Source organism: Hypanus sabinus, chromosome 13 (genome assembly GCF_030144855.1).
Source record: "Hypanus sabinus isolate sHypSab1 chromosome 13, sHypSab1.hap1, whole genome shotgun sequence".
Taxonomy (NCBI): domain Eukaryota; kingdom Metazoa; phylum Chordata; class Chondrichthyes; order Myliobatiformes; family Dasyatidae; genus Hypanus; species Hypanus sabinus.
In genome coordinates, this window is record NC_082718.1 from 13655509 (window position 1) to 13667334 (window position 11826).

General features: G+C 42.7%; 1 protein-coding gene across 1 annotated transcript; it reads right to left on the reverse strand.

The window, feature by feature from the left end:
• Nucleotides 1-926: 926 nt before the first annotated feature.
• Nucleotides 927-9016, reverse strand: LOC132403457 (echinoidin-like). Its single transcript, XM_059986859.1, has 5 exons — nucleotides 8922-9016; nucleotides 7113-7267; nucleotides 6592-6732; nucleotides 2652-2763; nucleotides 927-1092 (listed from the first exon to the last, which is right to left on the reverse strand). Exons 1-5 carry the CDS (start codon nucleotides 8974-8976, stop codon nucleotides 1016-1018), a joined length of 540 nt encoding a protein of 179 aa, XP_059842842.1. The 5' UTR covers nucleotides 8977-9016; the 3' UTR covers nucleotides 927-1015.
• Nucleotides 9017-11826: the final 2810 nt, after the last annotated feature.

The following is an 11826-nucleotide window of genomic DNA, read 5'->3' on the forward strand; positions in this document are numbered from 1 at the left end:
CTACAGACCATCACTTGAATCCTGTTTCTAATTGTGATTGTTTCACTAATATCTTGTTTTACACAGCCAGTTTCTTCTCTGTCTTGTATAATTGAGGTTGGTTTATTTGTAATTTCCACTTGAGTTATGTATGATATGTATGTGATTGTGATTGATTGATTGTGATTGATTGATTGTGATTGATTGATTGTTATATGTTATGTTATGTTATATATACTTTGTGTGTTGTCTACATGCCTGAGATGCTGCTGCAAGTTTTTCATTGTATCTGTAATTCACTGTACTTATGTAAACAGTAAACTTGACCTGGAGTCAGTGTGTAGACCACAGTGTCATGTAGTTTACTGACTGACTTTAAAGGGTTGAATGTCAGATCAGTAAACAATAGAAACTACATGGGTTAGAGGGGTATAATGTTGAGTTATTCCCACCGTCTCTCTCACTTTCATTATCAGTTTGGTCAGGAGATTTGGACAAGGCTTGTGTTCTATCAGATTTTATTGTATCTAGACATATGCCAAAGACCAAGAATTTTTTGCAAACTTGACAAGCAGTTGGTTGAATTGATTTTTGAACAGACAACAGAGGTTTTCATGTAATTATGCAATGTATTTATGGGCCCATTTCCTCTTCTGCAAACTAGTCAGTGTCATAAAATCTCATTCCCTGCAACTATTCCAGCCAATCCCCTCTGCATCCTCCTCAGATCCTTCACTTTACTCCCACGTGCAGTGACCTGGACCCATCACATCAAGTGCGGATGAAGGGAAAGAGTTAATTTTGCAAAGTCTGTGCTGCCTTCTCCTCAGTTCAGCATTGAGTGTCGAGGTGGGGAGGAAGGCTGCTGGAAACTGGACTCACACAACAACAACACACACAGCTCAAGATGCAACTCTCTTTATTATTGGCTGAGAAACTAAGCGAGTACAGACACCACAGACAGTGAGAGCAGCTACAAAGAAATCAGGCACTGAATCCACCGCTAGAAAGGATGAGTGGATGTTTCTGGAGACTTCTAAATACAGTGAAGTTTGTAGGCACAAATAAAACCAACTTCCGTATTACAGGGAAAATCGTTCCAAACTGGAGAACCTTGAAGCAGAGAAAAGGAATCAAACGTCGACTTGTTAGTCCACAAGTATAAAGTTGCAGATACTGAAAATAATTCTGGAAGTATTCAGTAGGTCAAATGCTGCCTCATCTTCTAAGGATTTCCAGTATTTCTCTTTTCTGTTTAATCTAAATGTTTTTTCTTCTTGCATCAATGTCTGTGAGTTATAGCTATTTCCCGACCTTGATCAATGAATTTGCCTTGTAAATAAAGGGAGTCAGTTGTTGTTGTGGCTCACCTGCAGTCAGGGTGTGTGTTGCTGAAACTTGACACCTCACAATATACACTGGGGATTTGGACTGTTTCAGACTGAAGTGGCTGGGCTCACCCTGGACTGGATCTCCCTGTGAACTGAGTAACAAGCCTGTCCCAATAGAGATAAACTAAGCCCTCACCATTTCATGGACCTCCAAATGTGAGAAGAATGAGGAATATCTGGATTGAGGAAGATGAGCATAATATATCTGGTTTCAATTTCACTGTGGAAAGTTTTATTTTTCCTTTATGTTATGAGGAGGAAGCTGATGGCTCCTGAGCCAGTCCTCATCAGGGGATCAGAGATGGAAAACTTTATACTCCTTGGAGTTATCTTTTCAAAGAATGTGTCCTGCAGGCCAGCAGACAAATACTTTTACAGAGAAGGCATGGCAGCACCTCTACTTTCTTAGAAGTTTTTGAATATTCAGTGCGTCATCAAAAATTTTAACAAACTTCTATAGATGCACAATAGAGTGTATATTAACTGGTTGCATCACAGCCTGGAGTGGAAAAAGCCAGCCTTGGGTCTCACATCATCAGGAACAGTTATAACTCTTCAACCTGAACCAGAGTGGATAACTTCACTCACCCCAACACTGAACTGATACCACAACCCATAAAATCACTTTCAACGACTCTACAACTCGTGTTCCAATATTATTTATTACTTATTTACCTCCCATTATTATTTGGTTTTTTGTTTCTTTTGTACTTACACAATTCATTGTCTGTTGCACATTGTTTTTTTCTCCATCTTTGTGGGTAGTTTTTCATTGATGCTATTTGGCTTATTTGTATTTACTGTGAATGCCCACAAGCAAATGAATCTCAGGATAGTTTATCTTGACATACAGTATATGTACTTTGATATTAAATTTTCTTTGAACTTTCTACTTTGAGTTTCTTTATCTGCGGTGATACAAACGTGATATTACATCCCTTGTATGTTGTTCCACCGACAAGCTCACACTGAGTTGAAACTGACTAAAGGACTCAGGGTTTTCATTGTGAAGTATTAATTCTGTTGCTTTTTTCATAAATGTTGTCTGACCTGTTGAGTGTTTTGTGAAATTGCTGGTTTTATCTCAGATTCCCAGTATTGTCTGTTTTTTTTTCATCTTCATACACTGACTGTTCCCCTGCCCCTGCATTACATCCCATTTATTCTCTAAATGCTAGGCAATGAGTCCAGTTCTGCTGAGCATGGGGCTGGTTCATTCCACAGGCCTCTTCAATACTGTGTCTGAAATGGAAATAACATTTCTCTCACTGTTACACTTACTTCCAGAAAGAATGTGCACACAGTCTTCATTGCCTTGGTGATTATCAGGCTGATGGCCAGCCCAGCATCTGTAAGTGTAGGAAGTTCCATCACTCCATGTGAAAGGCCCTTCCTGTGGGATAGAAATCAGTGATTATTTCTGTGGGAACGCTGAGTAACCTGTCACTTAATGGTACAGGGAAGAGCTGGACCCAAGTCAGAAAGAGACCAGAATACAAGCAGTCGGGTCAAACGGGGCAGTGAATGAGATTTTAAATTAACTGTCAGGGTGGGGGAAATCTCATGGAAGTAACAGAATCCTTGGAACAAAAAAAAAACTGGATCTGAAAGTAAAAGTCAGGGAGAAGGAATAATAACAACTTGGACAATGAGTCATTGAGCACAAATATACAGATTGATCTTAAAAACACCAGAGGAACAAATGAGAGAAGAACTTAAAATGACTGCACATGAATGGACACAGACAACAAAACCAAATGGAAATTGGAGATGGTATGTTAACAGGGAACTGAGAGATGATATAATCACACAAAAGGTAGAGATATGAGGAACTAGCTGCCAGAGGAGGTAGTTGAGGAAGGTACAATAGTGTCTTTTAAGAAGAACTTGATCAGATACAGGCATGGATGGAACTTAGAGGAAATTGGGACCAGCTGGGTGGGCACCATGGTTGACATGGACCTGTTGTGCTGAGGAGCCTGAATCCTTGCAGTATTGTTTGCTAATCCTGTAACTCTGTAATCCTGGTCTGACCAGACCAGACCTGTACTGTGAACTGTTCCGTTTCACTGTTACATAAAGGACGGAGAGGCATTGGAGCAGTGAACTCATCACAAAACACGGAGGCCAGGAAGATCCAACCGGCTGAGGCTGGAAACTCTTAGCTTTAGTCAGCTAAGTATTTTTACAAATTTCATTTGTTATTTTTCATTGAATTATGGTGAGTTAATGTTAAAGGATTCCTTGCATTCTTAGTCATTCTTTTGGGGTAAGGCAATTCATGCAATTTATTTCAATTTCATATACCCACAATCTCTGAATTCTCAAGTTCCATTCTCAGTGGACGAGGACATCACTTTGCACATCAGCCTTGACCAAAGTCTTCTTGGGAACAAAAATGCATTTACTACAGGGAAAGGAAAGGATTAACCAAAACCTGAACACGGGGAATCAGGTCAATGAATGGAAATGGGGGAGGTGTGTTAATCTCAGATCATACCATCACAGTAGACCAACAGGATAGGTGACAGGGCAGGTACATCAGTGGGGAGATCTGTGTTCTCACTGGGTACCCAGCACAACAGCACTGTCTGTCTATATATTGTATTTCCATATGCAGAGCATATGGCACTGATTCCATTAGCCTCCTGCCTGGGAACACATAGAACATAGAACAATACTGCATAGTACAGGCCCTTCAGCCCACAATGTTGTCCCGATCCTTAAGCCCTGCCTTCCATATAACCTTCCACCTTAAATTACTCCATATACTGTATCTGTCTAATAGTCTCTTAAATTTCACTAGCGTATCTGGCTCCACCACTGACTCAGGCAGTGCAATCCATGCACTAACCACTCTCTGAGTGAAAAACCTTCCTCTAATATCCCCCTTGAACCTCCCACCCCTTACCTTAAAGCCATGTCCTCTTGTATTGAGCAGTGGTGCTCTGGGGAAGAGGCACTGACTGTCCACTCTATCTATTCCTCTTAATATCTTGTATACCTCTATAATGTCTCTTCTCATTCTCCTTCTCTCCAGAGAGTAAAGCCCTAGCTCCCTTAATCTCTGATCATAATCCATACTCTCTAAACCAGGCAGCTTCCTGGTAAATCTCTTCTGTACCATTTTCAATGCTTCCACATCGTTCCTATAGTGAGGACACAGTACTCCAAGTGTGGCCTAACCAGAGTTTTATAGAGCTGCATCATTACCCTGCAACTCTTAAACTCTATCCCTCACACTCCATAAGATTTCTTAACTATCCTATCTAGCTGTGAGGCAACTTTCACGGATCTGTGGACTCATACCGCCAGATCCCTCTGCTCCTCTATACTCTCAAGTATCCTGCCATTTACTTTGTACTCTGCCTTGGAGTTTGTCCTGCTGAACTCCATCTGCCACTTCTCAGCCCACTTCTGCATCCTATCAATGTCTCTCTGCAATCTTCGACAATCCTCAACACTATCCACAACATCACCAAGCTTTGTGTCATCTGCAAACTTGCCTACCCACCCTTCTACTCCCACATTCAGGTCATTAATAAAAAATCACAAAAAGTAGGGGTCCCAGAACCGATCCTTGTGGGACACCACTAGTCACAACCCTCCAATCTGAATGTACTCCCTTCACCATGACCCTCTGCCTTCTGCAGGCAAGCCACTTCTGAAGCCACCTCCTCAAAGTACTCTATCAGGCTTGTTAGACATAATCTGCCCTTCATAAAGCCATGCTGACTGTCCCTGATCAGACCATGATTCTCTAAATGCCCATAGATTCTATCTGTAAGTATCTTTTTCAGCAGCTTTCCCACCACAGACGTAAGGCTCACTGGTCTATAATTACTCAGACTATCCTACTACCTCTTTTGAATAAGGGGACAGCATTCACCTCCCTCCAATCCTCCGGTACAGTTCCAATGGACGAGGACTTAAAGATCCTAGCCAGAGGCTCAGCAATCTCTTCCCTCGCCTCATGGAGCAGCCTGGGGAATCTTCCATCAGGCCCCGGGGACTTATCCGTCCTAATGTATTTTAACAACTCAAGCACCTCCTCTCCCTTAATATCAACATGCTCCAGAACATCAACCTCACTCATATTGTCCTCACAGTCATCAAGTTCCCTCTCATTGGTGAATACGGAAGAGAAGTATTCATTGAGGACCTCACTCACTTCCTTAGCCGCCAGGCACACCTTTCCATCTATATCTCTAATCGGTCCTATCTTTACTCCTGTCAACCTTTTGTTCTTCAAATAATTGAAGAATGCTTAGGGATTTTTCTTTACCCTACTTGCCAAGGCCTTCTCATGCCCCCTTCTTTCTCCTAGCTTTAAAATGATTTACCAACATACAGAACAGTGACTCTCAGAATCACTCGTTGGAGTAACTACAGAGCCACAACTACAATTAATATTAGGATGTTAGAACCAGATGGTTGTGTCTTTGGGTTCCTTTGAATTATGGAGATTCACTTGAGTTGGTGTAGAGAAATGCAGGGACTCTAAATTTAAGAGAGTCTGATCATCCAGCAGATACCTGGCTAGAAACCCTTTTCTCCAGAGTTACTGATCAATCTAGCAAATACCTGGCGAGAAAGCCTTTTCTTCAGAGTGTTTAAGATGTGACTCATGGGGATTATTGAAGGAAAAACAGAGATACTCATGAGGGAGAAATAAAAGTCACACTGTCAGATGAGAGAGAGAGAGAGAGAGAGAGAGAGAGAGAGAGAGAGAGAGAGAGAGAGAGAGAGAGAGAAATATCTAATGTGGAGATGAACAGGACATAAACATGTGAGGTTTATTTCTTGACAGGATGTGGTGACTCTGGCCACAGCAGCATTTATTGTCCTTCCCTGATCATCCTCTGACCATTTCAGAGGGCAGGTAAGAGTCACACATTGATGAATCTCTGGAGTCACAGTGAGGCCAGACTGGGGAACGATGGCAGATTCCTCACCCTGAAGAACAACAGTGAACCAGATCAGTTTTTACAACAGTCTGGTAGTTCCATTGTCACCATTTCTCATAGTAATGCATTACTCCAGATTTATTGCATTTTATTTACTTCCCCAGCTTCTGGGATGGGAATCAAACTCATGTCCCTGGATCATTAGGATACACCCAGTCAGTTAACCACTACGCTGCTACACACCTGTTACTCTGCACGATGTCGGGTGTAATTCTGTCTGTGGTGGCAATGGAACACGTCATCATTAACTTTACCTGTGATCTGTCATTCAGGCCAATCCATGTCCATGGCTTGCTTTCATCCACAGCACTGACCACGTCAGAAATGAAGTTGTTATGGATGTTTGAGAACACAGATGGCAGATGTCCAGAATGTGGGAGCTGTTTGCAGAAATTCTTTAAAAAAAAGAAATAATTTTTCTGTTGCTGAGAATTGTCATTGTTCATTTTCCTAGACATCCTTCTGTAAATTATCCAGCCTGATTTTGGAAATTCAACAACCTTGTTACATGAAATAAAGTTCTTGTTCTTTGAACTTTTCATTGTAAAACTGTATTAATTCCTGGTTGTGGTGTTTCACCTAAAATACAAATATTTCACCCATTGACCAACTGATAGAAACCTGAGTCCACGGCTGCAGTGAAACATACCCTGGAACTCAGGGACTCATCACAGACAACTCAGCTAGTGGCTGTGCTGTGAGTTCATGGGAATGAACCAGCAGAGACCAATATTCCACAGGACTTCCAAAGAAATCACTTAATCCAGGGACTTACCTCAGCTGCCTCCCATGTCTTCTTGTCACTGAAAAACCGGTAACAGGAGTTTAAAGGAGGAAAGTAAAACCAGTTTTCATCACAGGGTCCTCTGAATAGTCTATAGTTTTCAAGGTCCCGCTGAGTCCTCTTTAGAACCAAGGAATTGTTTGTCCCTTTCAGTCAAAGAGAATTAGAATTTAAACCAACTACAATAACCAAAGTACCAAACAGTTACAGATTTTGCTGTTACACACCAGACCTTGATGGACACACGGAAGGTCAGGGTTCGAGGGGAAGAAGGAGCACCAGCTGTAGCTGTGGCGTTTCTAGTGTTTAATACAGACCTAATAAGATCTCCACCCGTCCATCTCTTGTAAAAGGAAGAAAGGGACAGATGGAGAAAATGCAGGCTGATTGGCCTGACACGGAATGGACAAGATGTTGGGAAATAATCTGAGTGACAGCTCAACTTGTCATTTAGAGCGGTGCAGTTAATTGAAGTCATTCACACAGAGATGTGAAAGGAAGGTTCTGTTTGACTAGCGAATGAACAGGCAGTGTCCATGTGCTTTGCTGTTTACCGCATTCCAACTGGATCTTCAGAAACATTGTCCAAAGTCCACTTGACATTACATTCAGGATAATGAAATCCTTGGGATCCAACAGAGAGTGACATGTCAGATTATAAAGCAAAACACTGCAGATGCAGGAAATCAAAAATAGAATCAAAAACTGCTGGAGCTCAGAGGTGATGCAGAGAGAGGGCAAAGAGGGAGATCAGTCAGTTTGTGGGTGGCACAGGAGGCAACACAGCTCAAGATACTGGCTTGGTTTTATTGAGGGAGCTGAGCTTGTGTGTCCAGGGAAGATGTGTGGAGATCTGAGACATGCAGTGTAAAGGCAGCCTCAGGGCTGGTGACAATTGTGCGTGGGTCTGTGTGTGAGGGTGTCATACTGTGGAGAGGTGCTTGGAGCTGGGTGACACAGGCTGCATCTCTCTCCTCAACCCTTCTTCACAAAGGTGCAATTTTGTAGAAGTTACTGAGCTGAAAGAGCCTTGTGGGCACACCTCCTTCCTGTGGCTCCTTACATTCCCCCTGTTCTTTACCTTACCTCACCCTGTAATCCCTGGTTGACTGGCTCACTGGCTGCAGTAAATGACCCCCAGTGTGGGAGGGTGCAGGGGAGTCAGAGTGGTCAGAGAGAGGATAGACTGTAGAGAGACTGGAGGCTTTGTGGCCAAGTTGGTGGATGATATGAGGATAGAAGGAGCAGGGAGTGTTGAGCAATCAGGGTGTCTACAGAAAGACTTAGACACATTTGGAGATGGGTAAGGAAGCTGTAGATGGAATAGAGTGTCGTCACGGTGTATGCTCATGCACTTTGGGAGAAAGAATAAGGGCAAAGACGATTTTCTAAATGGGGAGAAAAGTCAGAAGTCAGAGGTGCAAGGGGACTTGGGAGTCCTCATGCAGGATTCCCTAAGCAATAACTTACAGGCTGAGACTATGGTAAGAAAGCCAAATCGAATGATAACATTCATTCTGAGACGACTAGAATAAAAACCAAGGATGTAATTTTTGGGCTTCATATGCATTATTCAAATTTCTCTTCGAGCGTTGTGAGCAGCTTTGGCTCCATGTCTTAGAAAGGAAGCCTCTATCTCACAGTCCAATTTAATAACTCTGAGACAGAGTGTCAGACAAAAGACATTCCATGCTGCTGCCATTCACAAATTCCCAGATTCTTTCATCTATCCCACAGCAGTACACTTATTCTGATTACTTATTTATATCTGAAAACACTAGAAGCATCAACCAAGCTTACCTTCACCGTCACTGTTGACTACTGTGCTTAGCAACAGAAACAGCAACAGCATCATCTCCACAGTGGAGTTCCATTCCTCCGGATCGAAGCACGAAACGTTCAAAATCAGAGTGAAGGTTTCCAAGGGATTCTGCTGCTGTCCCTCCTCTCTCTCTCACTGAGGTATCCAAAGATGTGTGCCTGATATATATACACATACATGTATAGACCCCAGACTGTGGAGACATTGGCAACGTGGAAATTTGACTTCATTAGCCAGACCAATATCTATGCAAAACATTTGCTGAGAGGTTCAACGGATACATACAGCAAAATGAGATGAAACGCAACTCATTAATTAAAAGGATTATTACAGAATCCCCTGGAGTGGATTGGAAACCAGGGCAACACTTTGTGAGCTCTTTGTCAGACAGGACATCTTGAGGTGTAACTGATCACTGAGAAATGCTTCATAACTTATTGGCCAGACTGTGGGGAATTTATAATACCGGGATCAATGAATATTATCAGAGAGAATATTGTGATGACCATGTTACTGGGGTAGAGATCCGAACTCCATTTCTGTGACCCACAATATCCAGGTCTATGAGTTGCTGCTCTTCCCCCAGTTTCTGTGTTTGATCGGACTGGTTCAGCAACAGGAACCACACAATGAGCTCCACATATTCTCCTGGTGAGTATTGCAAAGCAGCGGGATTGATGCAGGAATCCGCAAACCCGGAGCACTGTATCTTTCCCAATTTCTCCACACACGTTCCCTCACCGAGGAGCCTTGTGAGAAAGATCCTGGAAATGAAGATTAATATGTGAGCAGCATTTGATGGCTCTGGGCCTGTGCTGACGAGAGTTTAGAAGTAGGAGGTGGGGTGGAGGAATCTCCTTGAATCCTACAGTATGTTAGAAGTCCTACATAGAGTGGAATTGGTGAGGATGCTCCTAACAGTGGGAGAGACTAGAATGAAAGGACACATTCTCAGAATAGGACATGTTTTAGAACAGAGATGAGGAGTCTATGGTCTAGTTAAGGACCTATCATCCGCCCCTTTAAATATACCCTAATGACTGGTCTGCACAGCTATCAGTAGCAATGAATTCCATAAATTCATCACTCAAAAACTAAACAAATTTTACCTCATTTCTGTTTTAAAGGGATGTCCTTCTATTGTGCCCTCGTTCTTGAGTCTCCCACTATCAGAAGCATCCTCACCACAACCACTCTATGCAGGCCTTTAATATTCAGTAGGATTCAATTAGATTCCCACCTCCTACTTCTAAACTCTCATCAGCACAGGTCACAGGTTTAGAATTATGAGGGGGGATTCTCCTTGAATCTTACTTAATATTAAAGGCCTAACTACAGTAGCTGTGGTATCACGTACCCCGTGACCAGGTTTAAAGAACCAGCAGAAATGGAAAATACATTGGAGTCCGGTATTGCTATAAACTAATAGTGTTTATTAGTAAACTACGCAATACAGTACTATAAATGCAAATATATCAAACAGGTTAGCGATGAAATATATATACAGAGAGAGAGAGAGAGAGGTGAGCTGATGCCATCGATCTTCCCGTTGTCTTCCGAAATCCTGTTGTGGTCATTGACTATGACCATACCACGTACGACCATTCTTCAGTGATGGAATTATCACTCAGGCAAAGATGGACACACAAATAATTCCCCACCGGTGGCACCTTTTCACACTGTGAGCCACTGATCGATTGCCCTGAATCGATCCTCCAAAAATCCCACCTTCTTGTGGGTGCAACAAAGCTCGTTCAGTGTCCGAAACTGCGTGTCTCGTGGTGAGTCTCCCTGTGTAACAGCAGACCTGGTTTTTATCTCCACATGGTGGACACCAGTCCCTCCTCTCTCTGCAGGAACTTTAACAAGCAGCCAAGTGTCTTTGCGGAAAGGTAAACAACTTTCAGAGAAACCATAACATCAATCTTTCAAGCAGTTTCTGTCTGTCTCTCTCTTATTGCGCTGGATGCCTCCATCTCTCTCTCTTAATAGCAGGACAGTTCATAGGGTCAATTCCGGACCCCATTCCAAACTAAGGTTACCCGTGACTGTGGTGAGGATGCTTCTAATAGTGGGAGAGTCCAGAATGAGGACACAATAGAAGGACATCCCTGAAGAACATAAATGAGGAAAAATTTGTTTAGTTTTAGGGTGATGAATTTATGGAATACATTGCCACTGATAGCTGTGCAGGCCGAGTCATTGAGTTTATATTTAAAGTGGATAGAATAGGTTCTTAAGTAGGCCGTAGATCAGAAGACATAAGAGCAGAATCAGAGCACCTAGCCCATCGAGTCTGCTCTGCCATTCAATCATGGCTGATCCCTTTTTTCTCCTCCTCAACCCAGTTTCTGGCCTTCTCCCCGTAACCTTTGCTGCCATGTCCAATCAAGAAACTATCAATTTCTGCCTTAAATACACCCAACAACCTGACCGCCACAGCTGCATGTGGCAACAAATTCCACAAATTCACCACCCTTTGGCTAAAAAGATTTCTTGGCATCTCTGTTCTGAAGGGGTGCCTCTCTATCCTGAGGCTGTGCCCTCTTGTCATAGACTCTCCCACCATGGGAAACATCCTTTCTACATCTACTCAGATTAGGCCTTTCAATATTCGAAAGGATTCAATGAGATTCCCCCTCATCCTTCTGAATTCCAGCGAGTACAGACCCAGAGCCATCAAACATTCCTTGTATGGTAACCCTTTCATTCCTGGAATCATCCTTGTGAACCTCCTCTGGACCCGCTCCAAAGCCAGCACATCTTTTTTGGAGGAGGGGAACAATACTGTTCAGAATACTCGAGGTGAGGCCTCACCAGTGCCTTATAAAGCTTCAGCATCACATTCTTGATCTTGTATTCTTGAAATGAATGCTAACATGA

Bases quoted from the DNA above. Each gene is read 5' to 3' on its own strand.
- LOC132403457 (XM_059986859.1), bottom strand. From the start codon at position 8,976: ATGATGCTGTTGCTGTTTCTGTTGCTAAGCACAGTAGTCAACAGTGAC. The intron at 2,764-6,591 runs GTAAAGTTAATG...TCTATCCCACAG, and splicing joins GCCTGAATGACAGATCACAG to GAAGGGCCTTTCACATGGAG. The intron at 1,093-2,651 runs GTAAGTGTAACA...CTCTGCTTCAAG, and splicing joins TGTGCACATTCTTTCTGGAA to GTTCTCCAGTTTGGAACGAT.